The sequence below is a fragment of the Astyanax mexicanus genome, chromosome 7 (genome assembly GCF_023375975.1).
Source record: "Astyanax mexicanus isolate ESR-SI-001 chromosome 7, AstMex3_surface, whole genome shotgun sequence".
Classification (NCBI taxonomy): Eukaryota; Metazoa; Chordata; class Actinopteri; order Characiformes; family Acestrorhamphidae; genus Astyanax; species Astyanax mexicanus.
Genome location: NC_064414.1, coordinates 35,555,496 through 35,575,609, shown reverse-complemented (window position 1 = coordinate 35,575,609; position 20,114 = coordinate 35,555,496). Strand labels below are relative to the sequence as shown.

At 40.7% G+C, this 20,114-nt stretch overlaps 1 protein-coding gene across 4 annotated transcripts in view; it reads right to left on the bottom strand.

Moving 5' to 3' along the window:
• smap1 (small ArfGAP 1) overlaps window positions 1-20,114 on the bottom strand; it is a 155,412-nt gene that overhangs the window by 30,308 nt on the left and 104,990 nt on the right. For all 4 annotated transcript variants that reach the window (XM_022684709.2, XM_022684708.2, XM_022684711.2 and 1 more), the window contains 2 exons: window positions 11,321-11,399; window positions 3,902-4,029 (listed from right to left, as the gene is read on the bottom strand). In XM_022684709.2, coding sequence (XP_022540430.2) covers window positions 3,902-4,029; window positions 11,321-11,399 — 207 coding nt within the window. The remainder of the gene's footprint in view (window positions 1-3,901; window positions 4,030-11,320; window positions 11,400-20,114) is intronic.

Here is a 20,114-nt window from a genome sequence, read left to right as displayed (position 1 = left end):
TTTCAAACTAAATGTTATCATTTTTATTAAATAGAAGTTAAATAAGTTAAATATTATATTCGTTAAAATATTAAATACAGGGCATTTTTCCACTGGTTGTGCAGAAGACTTTTATTTTGACAGGTAGCATAGTGGATTAGCTGCAATAGCTAAAGGGTAACCGGTGCTGCTAACTGTTTTCCAAGCTGAATTAATTACTGTTTTTTAATAACAGGTTGATTTCTTAGTGCTGGTTAGAGTGGGTAGGATCTTTGGTTCGATTACGGCTGTAGTTCAATTGAGAAGCTGGCTAGGCTAAAAGACTGCAGATCTTAATGGAGATGGCTAAAGGCTAACTGACGGTGCTAACTGTATTTCCAAACTAAATTAATCACTGTTTTTAACAGCAGATAACAGGGTTTAACAGGATGTGTTTGTGCTGGTTAGTGTTTGTAGATCCTGTGGTTTTATAGGATATGTGGATTAAGACTATAGTTTACTCCAGACTGTAGTTAAATCCTTTACAACACCAGAATGCAGCTGCTGTCAGTTCAGTGCTAGCTAGGCTAACAGACTGCTGGTGTTAATCTGTTCGCCCCTGGTATGCTGACGTTTGTAGACAAACAGCTAAAGTTTACTCAGTCAGCCGCAGACTGAAGCTGCTGGGGGTTCAGGGTAAACTGTTAAACTGGAATCGCTTCGTGTTCACTTTACGGAGGATTTATTGTCCAGCTCAAGCTGCGGACTGGAATATGGATCGGTAAGTGCATCGGCCGCAAATATCCGATACGTTAAATTACGTCAATATTAGCCCCGATACCCATATTGTATCGGATCGGTCCCATCTCTACTGTGAACTACAGCAGGGCTGGAGAGCTAGTGGTGGACCAAACATCTTCATCCTGACCTACCAACAACCAGAAGCAGCCTCTAAATGTGAAATCAGACAGGTCCCAAGCCATTACTGAAGTATTTCCAAGCACATGTTTTTTTTTCAGTTTGGAGCCTACTGTGAACTTGTATAAACATACAGAGGAGTGTAAAACAAAACATGGTTATAAAAAAGTTCCATTGTTGTTATTATTAAGCTAATAAAGGTGAGGCTATACAGAATGCCCAGCCTCTTAATTTTTTTCCACCAACCGTACCGAAAATGTACCAAACCATGAGGTTTATATCACAATGTGAACAGAACTGTGAATTTTCTTTACTGCTACACCCATAACATACACTGTACTACATACTGGGTATGTGTTACTTTGTGTGATAGGTCAGATATTACCACACACACAGTATCAATACAGAATCATATCAGTCAATCCCATCTCTACTAGAAACTGTGATATTCAGCTGGTGCTAGATCCAGGTATGCAGCGGAAGAAGGGATTGTCTTCTCATCCCTGTGTTCTTCCTCTCTTTTTTTTAACCTTTCTTCCAAATTCACCCAAGCTGGTGACAACACCAATCCTCATTCATGCACAACTGTAATCGCATCTCTGCAGCTGACATATCTTAAGATATGCAAAACTGCCTCCAAAAATCCGTTAAAGCGACTCGTGTGAAGCTGACGTGTCCTTCACACGAGCCGTCTGGAAGAGAAAAGAAAGCAAGAAAGAAACAGAGAAGAAGGTGAGAAAGAACAAACTCGCCTCCTTCTGAGAGCGGGCGCCCACTGCCGCTCAGCACGCTGCGAAATAATAACCCGGCGAGGAGCGGGGAGACGACAGCGCGGCGTTTCAACTCGAAGCGCGGCAGCGCGCACTCTATATGCAGAGCATTAGCATACTACAAAGGTTTAAACAGATATTGACGAGTGTTCTATCTTTAGTTCTGCAGACGCACGTCGTCGCGTTTTAGACTTCATCTGCGATTCGGTCTCGGGAGAATTCAGGAGACAGTAAGGTTGAGTGAAAAGTGTGTGTGTGTGTGTGTGTGTGTGTGTGTATACACTCTGTGCTGTCCGACTGTACAAGAGCAGGAGATTATTATTATTCAGAAGAGCATCAATTATTGCAGCGGTGGATGCAAGCGCTCCGGCATCTGCACCAGCCTGGCCAGCCAGCTTTTCACACCACTCAATAAAACATTGATTTAGGCGGGAGAGGCTTTTGTTGGAGCTGTTGGCCTGCTTTCTGCTGCCTTCCTCACAGCTCCAGTACTCAGGGCTGCGAGACCCACTGAAAGGCCTCTCCTTCTCTCTCCCCTAGGTAGGGCCAGGAACAGAGGGGGGGATGGAGCTAGGGATTGAGCCAGAGATGGAGCCAGGGGGTCCCAGCGGCACTGCAGTGCTCCCAGATCAAAGACAAATTGCTCTTCATACCAGGATCCTCCTGTGTCCTGGCCAGGCGTAAGCGTGTAAAGGGAAAGCATCCTTTATTCTTCTATGGGCTGCCTACAGCCTGGGAGATGCACTCTGGCCGGCCAAGGACGTATAGAGCAGCAAAGCTGTCTACAGGTCTAAAGAGCCTGGCTCCAGTCCAGAACAGCCAAGTTTAATGAATGATCCAGAGAGCCTCGTTCGGAAAGGCTTCCTATATCTCTCCAGCAACACTTTCTCTTGATCCTGTCCAGTGTTCCCGCATTCTGCCCCTCTCGTCCACCAAAACAGCAGGCTAAAAGCTAATTGTCTCAGATTATACTTAGCGCATCTTTTGGGCAAGCAGCTGGGAATACATCATGTCAGCTATAACCTGAAAAGGAAAGATAAACTGCTTGTTTGCCGAGGAAATTAAAAAACAAGCATCCTTGCCCTTTTGTAGCCTGTTTTCGCAGATAATGGTTTTCATATGAGCTGGGTAAAGGGAAGGGCAACTGAGTACTACTCTACAAAATACAGATAGACTATTTTCTATGCTCTAGAAGTAGAGGAAGGCTACTCTTTGGGATATATTGGGTGTGACGTGAGGTTGATCAGTCCACATCTGGACCATACTAAACGTCTCATCAACGAATCTAATCGTTCCTGAACAGTAGCTCAAGCAGTTGCTCCTACAAAAGCAGAATAAATATTTTTGTAGCAAGTCAGGCTGTGAAGACAGATTCATGCTATTGCAGGAAATTGCGGCCATATCTTGCATGTACCTCAGCAGAAATCAAGATTCGAGATTATTTATTTATATATTTTTCCCATTTTCTCCCAATTTAGCTAGTCAAATTGTCCCATGCATTCAGCTGCCACTGGGTGAAGACCAGCACATGCCTCCTCCAATTACAAGTGAAGTCAGGCATCGCCTCTTTTCGAGCTGCTGCTGATGCATTATTGCCCAGTACTCGGAGGAAAGCGCAGGGTCTTGGTTCGGATACAACAGCTCACAGACGCCTTGTGCTGATCAACATCACCCTAGGAGGAAAGAGTGCCATATATTAACCCAGAGAGAGCAAGGCCAATTGTGCTTTCTCTAAGGGCTCCAGCAGCTGATGGCAAGCTGCATGACCGGGATGCGAACCAGTGATATCCGGATCATAAACAGAAATCAGACCAAGATTGAACAGACCAAGGTCAACTGTTCCCACAGTCCAGTCTCCCAAACATGGTCTTCATCTGTTGTTGCGTATCTGCCTCGAAGTTCGATATGTTCTAAGATGCAAGCTGAGGTGCTGTTTTAAAGACTTTTCTTTACAGTTACAGTAGCCTTTTTGTTAGCTCCAACCAGTCTAACCAGTAGATACTGTTGTGCATGAAAATCCTAGATGATTAGCAGTTATAGAAGTCCTCCATCCACCTTTTCTGGCCTTGCTGGTCTGTATCTACATTATCTTATGTATTTCACAGCTATATCCAAATTAGCTGATTAGATAACTGCATGAATGATTAAAGTGGGTGAGTGTTTGGGCTAGTTTTCTTTAAAATAGTAAAAAGAAAAATGTAAGCTTAGATGAATCCACAACAAAAATAATGGCCACAAAATATAATAACATTTACCTGGTTTGTGTTGGTGCTCGATGGCAGAGGGTTGGACACCATTGGTCCAAAGATGTCCAGGTCATCACTTATAGGAGCTGCGCTTCCAGATCCCGCCCCGCTGCTGGCTGAGCTGACTGCAGGAGCATCTGAAAGAAAAAGTGACAAAACACAACAGTCAATTTTTCAGTCAACAAGATTATAACTATTTTTCTAATATTTCTTTTCTAGAGAAAGAGAGAGAGAAAAAGAGAGAGAGAGATCGGGTGAGCAATAGAAAGGGAGTAATTCCGCTGATGTGGGGCAAAGGGAGGTCCAGCGAGGGCACAGTGACAGGTCCAGGCTGACTGACTTAAAGGTTAGTGCGCTCAGGCTGCCTGGCCCATGACTCCCCTATGCACCCTTATCCTGACTCGCACAATCACTGTGAATGTCACAGAACCACAGTTTCCCATTCCTGCCTCAAGGGCTACAGGGACACAGGCACGAGTGTGGGTCACTAGAATCACAGTACACAGAGCAAGACATTTCCTCACTGCAGGGGAAACACTTACCGGTATTACAGAACCTACTGAGGCTTTGTTTAATACTAAATATAGTGTTGAACTGTACAAAGTTTGTTTATTAGCTTTTATGATGCTTAATTCTTTTAAATTACAGTACTTATAGAAGTGTTGTGAACCTTTAATAAGTGTCTAAACTAGATAAAGGGAACTCAATCCAACAAAAAAATTTAAATCATTACAGATTTACATGTTGTGTACGGAGCAAAAAATACAAAATATTTGTACCATATTATTCACACTTCAAATCCTTTAATTTTCCAGAAATAGTCAGTACACTAAGCGCTAGATCTTTCTCCGTTAGGAGGTAAGTATTATCGGCTTGTAGACTGCTGCTAACCCTGGCAAGCACTGCTGGAGCAGCATTAGCATTAGCTGCTAACCGCGCTAAGCACTAGCTCTTTCGCCATTTAGAGGTGAGCATTAAAACAAGCTACATGGGACCAATCATTAGCTAATATCACCCTGGCTTACCGGAACACTCAGGGTTCCTCAGTGTAGCGCTGTCAGGCGGCATTTGCTAGGAGTTAGCTGCTAATGCTAATGCTGCTGCACCCAGCCTTTGTTGAAATCTGGAAATCTAAGCTTACTGTAAATAAATGTAAGCGCTTATCTCACCCAAATAAACAGTTTTCAGGAGAGAAATCCTAACTTAGCTTTACTAATTTACTAAGTTACCTATTAATAACATCAGTTTCATTGGCCCTAGTGTAAAACCGTTTGGAACGCCACTAGATATGCTACATTAACCAACAGTCATCAACAGTTTACAACAGTTTCTGCATTACAATTAATAGCTAAATAAGGTAGTAAACACTGTAGTTCACTGCTTGGCAGTCTTGTTGTTTTCCTTTGTGTAAATAATTCTGAAATTCTCAGTAGGGAATGTTGTATTAACCTGAAACGATAGCCAGAAACCAAAAAAAGTGGGCAAGATCCACAAAACACAACAGTAAAGAAAAATGAGAAAAAAATAAGACGACATGTATAAATATATGTATGGATTACATGTCTAGCTTACTGTGTAGAAGCGCGTGTGTGGTACACATGTTCCTGTGAAATGGCTTGTAGGTGGTACTTGGAAGTTTTAGTTTGGTCATTGGTTGTAGACAATATGTGCTTCAAACAAAAGACGGAAAGAACCTTCCAGACTGTTACAATCAAATATAAAAGCCAGGATACGTTGTGGTAAAGAATTGTGTCAATCCAGTAACGGTATATATTGGCAGCTTTAATGCAGAAAGCAAGATAAGATTTTCAACAAAACACTGCAAAACCTGTATGCAATTAAATTAAGGGTTGTATAATACTGTTTTATATTAGCTGTTTATTTGGGTTCTCCAGTGCAGGGAAACTACTGTTTACAATAACAACATAAAACAGCATGACAAAGAGACCAATATGAAAAATGAAACATTATAGTAACATTATGAAACAGTATAACAGAGAGAGAGAGATTTCTGGAATATTTCTTTAAGCAGCTCTGTACGTTGAATAGTAATAAATAATAAAAGTGTTGGTGACTGGTGACTAAACCAGCAGCCAGAGCTTTATCCTCACACCCCTAAAGAAGAACGGCTCCTCTGGCAAAATCCTGCACTGCTTTCTGTGCCTGCAAGTCCTGCTGCCTACAGACTGCATCCAAAAGAGCAGGGAATCTAATCACACTCTACAAATGCCAGTGGCAGTGGGGGAGAAATGCGCCTGCTAGCCGCGGATGCGAGTGGGACGCCCAAACGCACATTTTCTTTCCACTGAACTCTAAAGCACCTTCTGAGCCGCTTGTGTTCTTCACACGACAGCTGCTGGAGTCACGTCTTCCCCTCGGTTAACTGTTTTCCTTAAAGGCGCTAAAACGTAATGAATTTCTGTTCTTATGAGTGCTCCCAAATAAGCTTGGGGAGGTGTGGGAATAAGCATGTACTGGTAAAGAGAGGAGAGAGTAACAGGAGGGGAAGCTGGCAGGTGGTACAAACATTTTCTCAGGGTTTATAACACAACATACTGTTGCCGATTGCTGAGAGAATGCAGAAACTGCGTAAGGTAACGTACATAAAGCAGGACATATGACTTCATTTAAACACCATCACAGAAAACCCATCTGTCCAGAAACAGTGTTGACTTCACTAAGCTTGGAGACATCTTGGGTGGACAGTCCCACAGTGGAAATGACAGCTTTTCCTGTGACATCCATGCGTTTTTCAACAAGACAATGCAAAACCACATGGTACTAGGGCTGCACGATATATCGTTTAAGCATCGTCATCACAATGTGTGCATGTACAATGTCACTTAATGCAATTAAATCAAACACGTCATGTTGCTGTCATGTTGCATGTTGTTGTTTTGATTCCTGACACAAGAAGTAGATACACAACGCTGTCTCTGTGTCTGTGTGAGTGACAGACTGTTTCTGCCTGAGAAACGTGAGGGGGAGGGGAGCACGATGGGAGGGGGGGGGGGGGGGGCAGGAGTAAACACGAGGTAAAAGCATGGGTTTTATCCAAATGGTTGTACACATGCTTGTAAACGCATGTGTTGAAAGCTGTGCACCTCAGTCCAGCACAGTTTTGTGCACATATTTCCAGTTACAGTTGAATGATCTTATTTAACTTTTAAAAAAGTAATTTAAATGCCGGATTACTGTTGTTTGGCTGTTTTTCTCGGGTTTTGAGTGCTCAGTGCTGACTCAGCTCCTGATTGGTCTGGACGCGAGACAGCACATGGGTGGGGGCGGGGCTGGTAACGCCATGGACCCTGCATGGTTTAATAACGCGATATAGATAATCTTATTTTTTATTTTTTTTGCACTTAAATCCTGTAATTTTCCCCAAAATCAACAGTGCGCCTTATAATTTGGTGTGCCTTGTGTATGAATTTTACCAGTCAGGTTGTAAGAAGCAGTAAAGCAACTCCGTTGAAGTATAACACTATACAGGAGTTTCAGTGAAGTTTCTCCAGCACTAAGCAGCATTAGCATCTAACCACAGTGCTAGTCTGCATATTTACAGTGTTAAAACAAGCTACCTAGGACGAACTGCTAGCTGATAAGCCCTGGGTTAGCGAAACACTCAGGGTTCCTCAGTGTAGCGCTGTAGGGTGGCATTTACTAGCGCTGCTGCTAACCGTGGTGTTGAAAATACTGGAAATCTAAGCTTACTGTAAATAAACAGAAGTTCTTTCCTCACTACAATAGACGTACATTGACCGTGCGCCTTATAGTACGATGCATCTTATAATCCGTAAAATACGGTACATGATTGCATTTAAACATCATCACACTCTGATCATCACCAGCTCCCTCCTGGCCAGAAGTGGTGTCGACTTCTCTGGGCTCAGAGACATCTGGGATGGACTATGTCACAGTGTAAACGGCCTCTTTTCCGTGCATAAATATAATAATGCATTTTATTTCAAGGTGCCTTTCTAGCACCCAAGGACACCGTACAATAATAAAACAATAAAAAGTACACAAGGGGTAAAAATTGGGAAAAAAAAGATCAAATAAATTAATTATAGGAATGTTAGAGATTTATCAGTGGAAGTGATTTTATAAGGAAAAAGAGATCCTGAACAGATTTTGAGTCCAGTTTTAATATGTGTGAGTGAGTCTAAATTTCGTGGGACAGTTGGGAGTGAGTTTCAGAGTCATGGGGCAGAGCAGCTAAAGGCTCTGCTCCCCATAGTGGCAAGATGAGCAGAGGGTACAGTTAGATGGATGGATGGAGGAAGAGGATCTGAGAGTATGGGAGACAGTGGAGATTTGAACCAAATCTAAAAGATAGAAAGGTGGGAAAGATTGTAGATTAACCGGAATTTGATGGGTAGCGAATTAAGCTGTTGTAAAACAGGAGTAATGGGGTGAATAGATGGGGTTCTAGTGATGATGCGGGCAGCTGCGTTCTGGACTAGTGTGTGAGGTAACACGCATGACTGCATTTAAACACCATCAAACACTGATCATCACTAGCTCCCTCTTGCTCAGATGCAGTGTCATCTTCTCTTGGCTCAAAGGCATCTGGAAACGACCATCTTACAGTGGAAACATGAACTGTGGCCAGACAGACAAAGAAGTCCAATGCTGTATGCTATACACCAAAGACAAAAAGGACCTTCTAGAGCAGAGGTCACTAATAGGTGGACCGCGGTCCGGGTCTGGACCCAAACGTTGTCCAATGCGGACCCAAACCTACTGAGAAGGATTTAATTGTATACACGCTTTGAGGCGCAGTAAAATCACAGACCAATCACATGTGGGGTAAGATCACCAAACGCTCTCTTCAGTCAATCAGATCTGTGCTGACACAGTAATAAAAAAATAAAAAAAATAAAAATATATAAAAAAATAAATAAACACACCGCTCCTCACGCGGGATCGGACCCGTGTTGTCAGGGTTGCGGTCCCGCTGCTCCGGCTGTTGAATTGGGACGCGGCCGTGAAAAAACACCTTTATAAAGAGATAGTGAGCCCGAGAACGGGCGGAAGAACGAGAACAGGCGGAAACTAGTGACGCCGAGCGCGACAGAGAGAAAGGTGAGGAATGTATACAAAAACTGGCCAGAGAGGCATTTATTATTATTATTATTATTATTATTATTATAATATATATTTTTTCATCATTCAGTTCAAACAACCTTACAGGATATAGCACTTAATTATAACACAAGTTAACAATCGGTCCGGACCTTGGCCTGTCGAAATTTTCTCTAACTGGACCATACTGAATTCTAATTAAATACCCCTGTTCTAGACCATAACCAGCAACAAGTCCAAAATCCATGGTCTGCATTGGTACTGGGTTGTATTAGTACCCAGTTAGCAGCATCTATACAGAAAAGTGCAGTGTAATCTTACAGTGCTGCCTTCAAAACAACATCTTTTCCCAGAGATGTCCATGTCCATGCAATTTTTTTCAACAAGACAATGCAAAACCACATGGTACCACAGCTGGTGGTTGACACAAACATTTCCTCTGTGTTTATAACACACCGTTCACAGAGAGAGAGAGAGAGAGAGAGAGAGAGAGAGATAGACATAGCAAGCAGAGAGTGTGAGATAACACACCAAAGCAAGATACATGATTCCATTTGAACACCATCATCACACACCGCTCATCACCAGCTCCCTCGGCCCTCCCAGAAAACCATAAATTCTCTTACACACAACACACACGCGCCGTGCCCTCTGTGCCACGGGCACACACTCTAAACAATCCATCTTTTCTTTCCCTATTCCCTTTACTTCCACCTCCCACCCATCCATCAGCTATCACAACAAACACACAGAGTGAATGAGTGAGCAAGCAACAGAGAGAGACAAAGAGAGGGAGAGAGAGAGAGAGAGACTAACAAAAATCACACACAACAAAGACACCACAGTCCAATATAGCTTTAGGGCTCTAAACGGTTTTCATTTTCCAGAAAATAATAGAGAATCGGTTGGCTTTGGTCATCTCAATGGCCTACACAGTGTCTGCGATCGATACTGAGATGATTTGATCACATGGCTTCTCTCTCTATGTCACCCTAAGCACACAAAAACAGCAGCAGGAGCCGCTGTAGAATTCAGCTGGACAGTGTTCACTAAAGGTCTAGAGCTGTTGACCATAGCTTCTTAATCAGCTTCACTTCCGTCACTATACTACGGGCATCACTGCTTTACTGGCCATCTGATAACATTGGTAGATACTGACCTAAAGAAACTTGGCAATGCATTCTTCTGTAATATTCTGTGCATTGTTTCTTAAAAAAAACTAAATAGGGGTGATTATCACACTGTAAAAACTTATTTTAGATTGCCAAGCCATGTACTCTCAAGAGGGGATTCCAGTTAGTTCTGATAAAAGTCTTAACTCTGCTTTCTCTACGAGACAGGTTAAGTTGTACGTACTCAACAGTATGAGCTTGAGTTCAACGCTGACTCTAACTGGTTATAAAAGGGAAGGAAGGGGTGGGGTAAAAGGTAGATCCAGAGTGAGCAAAGTGACAGGTCCAGGTCATGGCGTCAGTGGAACTGCATCATCCTGCGACCGAGAAGTAACTACAGTATTCCTTAACTCGTGATTGTATACTTTGGTTACACAGCAGATAGTTTGTAAAGACTACATTTTAGAAATTTAGGAAAATATACTGCATTATCTTTAAGTGTAGCCCATAAAGGGTCAGTAAGATGGACAGGGATTAAGCCTAGTTATAGACTTATTACTTACAATAGAAAATCTCCATCTCTTCAAAATGCTGTGTAATACAAGACTAGGCTTAATCCCTGTTTGGGTAACTGCCTATAAAAGTTACACCAGTTGATATTACTGGTCATTATACCACAGTTAGTTCTGACCCTGCAATACGATTGGCTGAAAGGCGTTTTATGAGTGCCGTTATCAGCCGGTAATGCACTGTAACCAAAACTCTGCCACATTGAGGTAACCTAGCAATGGCACAGCGCTTACAAGCCAAACAGCGCAGCTACAAACAGAGCAGCAATGGAACTATTTTAACTTGAGGAGTGTTTATAACCAAACAGATCGTATTGTCTCGTCCTATTTAACTTAAAATCGTTCAATAAACAGCGATAATGGAACTGTGGTGCCTACGACTGCAGCACAACAGTGCCAATACAATAAGTAATAGCACTCCCTCTCATGTATTATAGCCTAATTAGATTGTCTGATCCTTAAAAAAACAAAAATAATATACGTTTATACTTAAAAATAACTGATTTATACTGTCCTATATTAAATATTCTAGTATTATATTAGTCTGGCTCTAATTCCTTCAGCTGTAACCTAACCAGCATGGGCAGTGATGTCACTTACAGTTTCCCAGACTGGCTTTTATCACTAAGAGATGCAGCTGAATGGAGTATCAAATGTCTTACCCAGGCCTAGCAGGTCGATGGCAGGTTCCACACTCTTCTTAGGACTGGCTCTTGAGTCTATCTGAAGGTCCTCCCGCTTCTGTGATGGAAAAAAAGAAAAAAGAAAATTCAGATTCAGATTCAATGAACCTAAATAATCTAACCAGCTTTCTGAGAATCTAAAAAGAGACACTTAGTCAACGTGGACAGTTTTAAATCGCTTTATAGCTTAATGAATAAACCATGGTACTCAATGCACCCCAAAGATGAGGTAAGAAAATCTGCTGTAAAAACTAAAATATTTATGATCAAAATAATATCTGTGTAACCCATTAGAACCAATATCTGTGTAGATCTAACAACATGTATGGGCCCTACAATAGAACCCTGTGGAACTCCAACCAGTTACTTACTATAATGCTGTAGGGTTCAAAGGGATGCCATGTAGACACAAAAAAAAAAAAAGAAACTCATTTCGTATGGTACTGCAAGCACAAGCTATTTCCAGGAGTCATGTCAGAAACCGTATCCAGCTTAGAGATGCTATGATTTGTACTATCTTTACTATCACCCCGGCATAGTACAGAGTACTTGCAACATCACAAAGAAATCACATTAACCTCGTACAGCAGGGCCATGTTATTACAGAGGTCTGTCTGGGCACTGCCATTTGTGTTTGTGTCTTTAGGCAATGTGTGTTTTGAGTCTTCAATGGCTTGTATGTAGTAGTTTTAGTTAGATTAAGGATGTTATTTAGTTGTAAAGCCTCTGTTTCAGTGTCATACTATACCTATGCACACACCGATCTCGCTAAGTGGTTCTATCTTCTGTCCGGTCTCTAAAATGCTTTTATCTTCTGCACTTTAATGCTCAAACGCACATTTTACACCTCTCCGATTCGCAACTGGTCATAAGGGTCAATAGTGATTTGCGATTGGCTGTAAGGGCAGTTTCTGGCTGAGCAGTCGAACTGTAATCCAGGCTGAACTGCTGATCAATACACGCTGTTGTAGAGGATGGATCAAAGCCTGAGAAAGGCTTTTAAAAGAGATTCTGCAAACACACACACACACACACACACACACACACAGACCAACATGAGCAGTTTCCATTTGCACTTTCTTCCTGCCATAAGGAAGACAATAGAGAAAAAAAAAAGAAAACAAGAATAAATAGATTTCCAACAGCCTGCACTGTCGCATTTGAATCAAAGCACCAGCATTTGGCATCTGCCTTATTAGCACAATAAAAGAGAATAAAAAATATGATTTTGTACGGCTGTGTCACTCAAGCTTCCTCATCCACCCGCTACTCTTAAAGAAGTACAGGGGGTGGGGGGTGGATGATGGAAGGACAGCACAAATGGAAAGAGAGTCCTCTAATGAATAGCTGCTGCTTTTGACATATGGCACAAATCAAATGCATTGCGGCAGAGTTTTAAATCTAAGCATACGCTCATCAAACACTTCATTTGGGAAAATGTGTGCATGCCATTAACTAATTATCTTATCAGTCAAACATGATTGGCTGATTAGATAATTGCATGAAAGGGAAGATGTATTGGCCATAAAAACATACAGATATGGACCAGCAGCTTCAATTTGCCAACAACATTATGAATCCATGAACCCAAGCCACTTTGCGCTATTCTTCAAAAGACGGCCGTATTTATTGCACTATAAGGCGCACTGGAATATCAACAAACATATATTTTTGTGGTCTGTTTTCAAACACAAGGCACATGGGATTATTAGGTTCCACATCAACAGACACTGACATTTCTGGTCTATTTTCATACAGATTATAAAATGCATTATGTGACACTAGTAAGGAACAAAGGTGTCGCACCTTGGTGTTTTCCTTCTAATTCAGCAGGTCTCGCCACCCAGTGTAAAGCTAAGCCAAGGTAGGTTAAAAAAAAAAAAAAAAGAAAAAAGAAAAACAAAAGTGAAACAAGCACTGAATGTTAATCTACATAGATTTCTCTCAATAAAACTGTTTATTTGGGTGAGTAAAGCTCTTTATTTACAGTAAGCTTAGCTTTCCAGATTTCCACGAAGACTAGCCGCAGTTAGCAGCTACTGTCGTTCAAAAGCGCTACACCGAGGAATCCTGAGTGTTACGGTAAGTCAGGGCGATTTAAGCTAGAAGTTATTACATGCTAAACATGCAGACTACAGTCTGATGCACTCGCCTCTGAACATCGAAAGAGCTAGCGCTTAGCACAGTTAGCGGCTATTGCTAATGCTGCTCCAGCAGTGTTAGCCGAGGTTAGTAGCAGGCTACAGGCTGGTAATACTTGCCTCTAAATGGCGAAAGAGCTAGCGCTTAGCACAGTTAGCGGCTAATGTGAATACTGCTCCAATCTCGAGTGTTGGTGCTGGAGAACTAAACAACTTTTGGAAAAATTAAAGGATAGTGTGAAAAAGCTGTCACAAACTGGATTCACAAACATCACAATGTTCAGTTTTCTTCAGCAGGCTTCCAAGCAGGGATCGACGATATGGATATTAAAAGATTCGTGCGAAATAATGCTGTAGGATTTCTCAATATAGGTGTATATATATATATATTTTGCAATAAATTGAGATTCCTAAAACTATTAAACACTCATTTTTCCCAGGCTAAGTAGTAGTTAGGCATGTGTGTTCACTGTGGACCTTTACCTCACTCTACCTCCAGTCAAATTACATCATGTGAGCGCAGTCTGCAGTGAGAAGAGCTTCCTCTGTGGTCGCAAACACATTTTGTAATATGAATTTGCTGTTTTCCAGAGTTATTGCTGCTCTTTCGGTGTGTTTTCAGAAAACCTATATCACCATAATAATAAAAAATTAATATCTGTTTAATCATACAGCCCTACTACTTAGCCACTAGCTCTGAATCCAGAATGGTAGGAAAAACAGGAATTATGCAGCATGAAAGCGCTTCCTTGCATGATGTAATCATGTCAACATGCACGTCCTCAACATGGATCTGGCAGAAATGTTTCTCATATCTTGTAGAATCCATCCAACAAAGAACTGGAACGTTTTTAAATACAAAACATGATCCTCTCAGGATTACTAATATTCCAGTCTTCCTAATAATGTTCTTAGTAAATGTCTGCTTCTGTTTAGATTTAAAAAATAAATAAATAATTAATTTTCTACAAACTCACTGATATGCGTTACTACATTAATAGCAATTTGTACACTACAAGCTAAATTGCATTAGATGTGTCATTTGGAGCGAGTGATCTTGATCGTTCCCTGCTGCATCTCTGCGTGACACTAAATTAACTTCAAAGCAGATCACTATTAGCCCACCTCTGCCGCTTTAATAAAGAGGTAAAAAGGCTTGTTAGAAGGTCTACATTTCCCCGGGTAGAGCCAGCTGTACCTGTAGACCTTCATTAATTATGCTAAGCAATTCTGAAACAGACCCCAAATTGCACACAGATAGAACTAATCCAAAATTCACTTCAAATAAGCAGAAAAGGGGCTAAAATTTTGAACTGGCCCTTTAATCTTTCTCTCTATGGCAGCAAATATAATACAAAAAAAAAAAAAAAAAAAACTTCTCCAGGCTCGCAGGTCTGCTTTTGTGTATTAAGCCCATTGTAAGCGGAGTCTTTGACTCGTGTGACCTTTTCATTTTCATATGTAGGAGCAATGCAATGTAAAGGCTGGAATGTCAGGTACAAGTGCCCTTCATGACCAGGGGAAAAACCCTCTGTTATGATTGAAATCTGTGAGATCAGAATGGCTAGCATTGCTTGAATAATGCATTAGGAGCTCAGGGTCTTTGGTATTTAGTGGTTTTAGCTGTGGGTCTGAGCACATTTTCACACCTGAAGATCTGGATCAGACCTGTTTGTTGCGTTGTGGTCCGGTTCATTTTAGTTTCACACCACAGTTTAATAAGAGGACTAAAAAACCTGCTATATCCTGCGGTCATTCTGTGTTTTCCTGTACGTAACAGTAATTGGTTTGTAGAATTTTCTCCGTTCGGAGAGATGCCGCTCCAACAGTCAGTGTTGTGCCGAATTCTGACTCCCCTTCACCCACAGATGCGTGACATAGCATAAGTCAAATAATTAGGGGTTTGTCTGGCAAAGGTCTGACCATATGATACAGGGGGGTGCGATTTGATATATTGCAACATAGGAAGCAAGGTGATATATGAATTGCAATATTTTGGAAAAAATACAATTCAATTCAATATTAGAAAAAGTTTAATATGTAAAACAGAGCATGCAAAGTTATATTAGCTTTTTTCACATATCACATTTTGTATCTAATCAATATCAAGAGCCAGGGTTTACTTAAAAAATAATAAAAATAAAAAAAACAATCCTTAAGCACTTAACCTCGAGTGTATTATTGCGATTATACCTCTAAGCCAATCACACTGCAGGGCCGGAGGTAAATGTGGTATAATGTGTTTTTGAGAATCAATACAATAAGGCAAAATATAAGATCGCAATACATCAATATATCAAAATTTTCAAATCAGCCAAACAGACACACATAGGATTCCTTTTATTTCTGTTTACATTGACAGTTACAGTAGCTACAGGAATCTCACTGTTGGGTGGTGGTGGTGGTAGCTAACTAAGTTAAGTAAAGCTAAGCTAAGTAATAAGTAAATAAAACTGTAATAAAAAAACGAGTGAAAAAAAAACTGTATTTGGGTGAGTAAAGCACTTCCATTTGTTTACAGTAAGCTTAGATTCTTGAATTTCTTCAGCACTAAGGCTGCAGAATACGCAGAAGTAGCTAATGCTAACGCTGCTCCAGCAGTGCTAGCCGGAGTTATGAGCAGGCTACAGGTCGATAATACTCACTAATGCTGCTCCAGCCCCGGTGCTGGAGAAACTTTAATGAAACTCCTGGATAACACAGCACTGGTAAAATACATATAGAAGATGCTCTGGATTAAAAGGTGCACTAACTGGCACTGATTTTTGGGATAGTTAAAGGATTTTAAGTGCACCTTAGAGTGCGAAAAATACGGTAAGAGTCTTGGCTCCCAAACTCTCTTATACAGAGAATTCACCTGCAACATAATTGAGGCTCAGGTCAGGGACAGGAACTGTGGATGTGGACAGGTAAACACAACTACACAAACACACCAACACACACACACACCCCAACACACACAGCAAACACCATAAATTACTACTGCTGCCTTTGCGGCACTTTCATCTCTGTTCATCAAATCTATCAATCTACCTTTCCCACATTCCTCTATGCCACTCTATCTCCCTGGTTCCCGCTCTGCAGTGCTCTCCGCGCCGCTTTTCCGAGGCTGTCGAGTGAACGGGTGTGAAATTGCTTGAACTCTGTGCTGTGTCTCATGGGCCCCTCATATCAAGGTCATCCCTAATTCATGAATACTTCCCTTTGATGGAAGAGTAATTCCATTTGGGTCACATTCACTCAGACCCGCCACGGCCTCGCTATGCAAACAGGATCAGAGAGAGAGAGATGCTCACTTTCTCTCAGACGCCGTACTGAGGGCCACTTCCATCGTCTCGCAGCAGAATGAGGCCAACCTCAAAACACTTGCTGAGGCACTCAGCACATATTCTGTTTCCTCTTATCCGCCTAACAAAGCCACCCTGGTCAGCCCAATTTGTGTGACTGAGAGCCGATTGCTTACCAGTCTCATCTGTAAATGATCTCGGGGTGGGGGGGGGTCACGCCCGTCTTTTTAGATCCTTAACCCTTAGAACCAAAACTTGGATTTTCCGTCCAAAATCGCACCTTGTGTTCTCAGCTTGATTACTCAGGAATCCCTTCACACATCAACATAATCCATATATGGTTACATAGGCGGAACTTACAATGACATCCCAGTGCGGTAAAGCATCTACAAGAAACTCATCGAGAAATCCATGAAATCCATGAAAAAAGTGAGATCTCCTTCCCCAACCATTATTATTAACCTTTATTGCTTCAAACTTATTTGTTTCAAACCAAATAATATCAGTAAATGACTCAAAAGTGTCCACAGAAAAAGTGTGAAACTACCTGCACTCAAACTAAAGCTATGTATGGCTCTACTTTATATAGTTTTTATTGTACTTGTACATTTTTAGTAAGACTAAAAGACTATTTTAGAATAAAAAGTTTACATTTTTGTATATAGTTTTTTTTGCATGTCCTGATCAAAATACTGAAGGGCATAAGCTGCCCTGAGTGTCAGGTTTTTAGTAATCTACATGTATCCTAGAGGTGTAATTATTAAGAAAAATAACTCCGCCTGATGCTCTCCATGTATTTTGTCAAAGTAATAAACCATGAAATGAACTATCATCAATATTCTTATGCTTTTAACTCATAAACACTCTAGTCTAACCATTTTTTAAAAGATAACTTAGGTGTGAATATATTTAAAGTCTATACATTCAAAAATAAGTATATATATAAAAAAACAGGCGTTTTGGTACATTTTCCAGTTCCAGGAAACTTTAACAATTCTGCTTCCTTTTACATTTGAAATGATTAAATTTTTGAGCAGCCGTATGGCTTATGGAGTAAAAGAGCTCATGGCTTGTGGCTGTCTGGTATAATTATTTAATTATGTTATAAGACGTGAAAGCATCAACAGATCATTTGCTTGGTTAAACGCAAGTGGCGATCTTTTTTTGGCCAGGCATTGTATATTGTTACATAACACTTCTTCCTCTGTGAAGCACAAAAAAAAAAAAAAAAGGACACAGTCATGCTAAAGATGGCAAACGACAAGGGAACGCAAAGACCTAAAAGAAGTAAAAGTTGCTGGCTTGCAGAATCTAGACACAACTAAATTAACAACAAAAGCAAAATGTATAGAAGCTACACAGTCAGAACAAAGTACTTTACAGGAATCAGCAAAACACAGATCAAGGTATAAATATTCCATCAAAGATACAACACCAGAGGAAAGAGACATTAATGCACCTTTTCTCAACCTAACCTATAAGTTTATGCAGGAAAAGTGACTTAAAAAACTGCAGACAAAACAATATAAAGTTGGCAGTAAAATTCTAATACTGTATACTGGGATATTTAAAGTGGCAGTCTGTATTATTTTGTTTCTTAACTGAAAGCAGAAGCATTTCTGAGTGATTAAAGGATAAAATATTGTGTTTAATGGTACCAGTTTGCTGAAATGACCATCCCTGCTAAACCGAATATATTCATCTAAAACCGGGGTGTCTGGTCGCTTTTCATTGGAGTTATTCTGGCCACGTCACATGTAAAGCCTTTAAGAGGATCCGGCTCAGTCTTATTATGATCACACTCTCGCCGCTTATCAACTCTTTGGCTCGTTTTCTGCACTACAACTGCGAACTCCCGTCGCTTATGGACTCTTTGGCTCGTTCTCTGCGCTAGAACTGCACACTCTCGCCACTTGTCGACTCCTTGGCTCGTTTTCTGTGCTACAACTGTACACTCTCACCACTTATGAACTCCTGGGCTCGTTTTCTGCACTACAACTGCTCATCAACTCTTTGGCCGGTTTTCTTCAGAAGTGCTCATTCACCCATAGTAAAACCAGAGTGCGTAAGTGAAGTTTCTGACTCTGACTCTCTCTCTCTCTCTCTCTCTCTCTCTCTCTCTCTCTCTCTATCTATCTGACTGAACATAACATAACTGGAATCCAATTAATCTGCTCTGAAAGGAGACATCACACCCGCCCAGTTAAAAATGATTCGGTGCAATTACCCACTCTCACCAGAGAAGCAAAACTTATGCACATCAGCTTTAAAATTACAATGGCATTCTCATATGAGCGTGCTATTTTAAAATAACGAACTCGTTACAAATCAAACCTGGATGAGCCAATCAGCAAACGACTAAACGCATACAGGAGACTCTTCACTGGATAAAAAAAAGATAGACATTCAAGATTTGTAGTTGTACAGACTGATGGCTTGACATTTACTTAATTTTTTAAAAACTGAAATTATTGAAATGATTGTTTTAAGTGTCAAGATTGACTCCAGCATTAATGCAAGTGGAGTTCTTAAAGCTACATCAGTCTTTTTTTCCAAAACCCAAACAACGAAAAAAAAAAACGATAACACAAATTTGACTCTTTCCAAGTCCAGCAACTGTGAATTGATGCCAATTATCATCAACTGCTGCCTCCAAAGAAACTGTTCAGAAAAGGTAAGTGTTGATTTCCTGTTTTCTTTTTCTATGTTTCTATTCCACTATTTATTTTCTTTCTTTCTATGTACCCTAAGGTACTGTTCTTTACAAGAATAACATCTATACTAAGGACTAATACCAATACTTATGTTTAATCTCTGTATGATCAGGGCTTGAAATGTACTCTAGGAATGCTGCCTTTATTGTATTTCAATTACAGTAATAAGATGAGGTTCAGAACTGGAACTGACAGCTCAAAGCAGGTCTAAAAAAAAAAAAACAACAACACTTCCATCAAGGCTGTACTGTCGTTACCTCATGATATCACTGAGTGAAGTCGACTGATTTAGCTCGATAGGCACTGGGCCAAATGGGTCCTTTCACGGCACTCCATCACTCATCAGTCTTAAATGAGGATGTGATTAATGTAGTGATGTCAGCTTGAGCTCGCAGCGATAAAGCATTTCTCTGCTGCTGTAAACTGCTGTGGTTCCATCATCAGCAAAATTTGATCAAATAATCTCTTTTCTGATGTTTTCCAAAAATACAACATTGCCAGGTTTTAATGAACGTTGGCAGAGGCTTTTTTTTTTTCGATTAAGAAAAAATAAATAAACAAAACAAAACTCCTTATTGATCAACAATCCTTGGCATGTGGGAGTGCAAGGTCAGCAGAAGTGTAAATATAA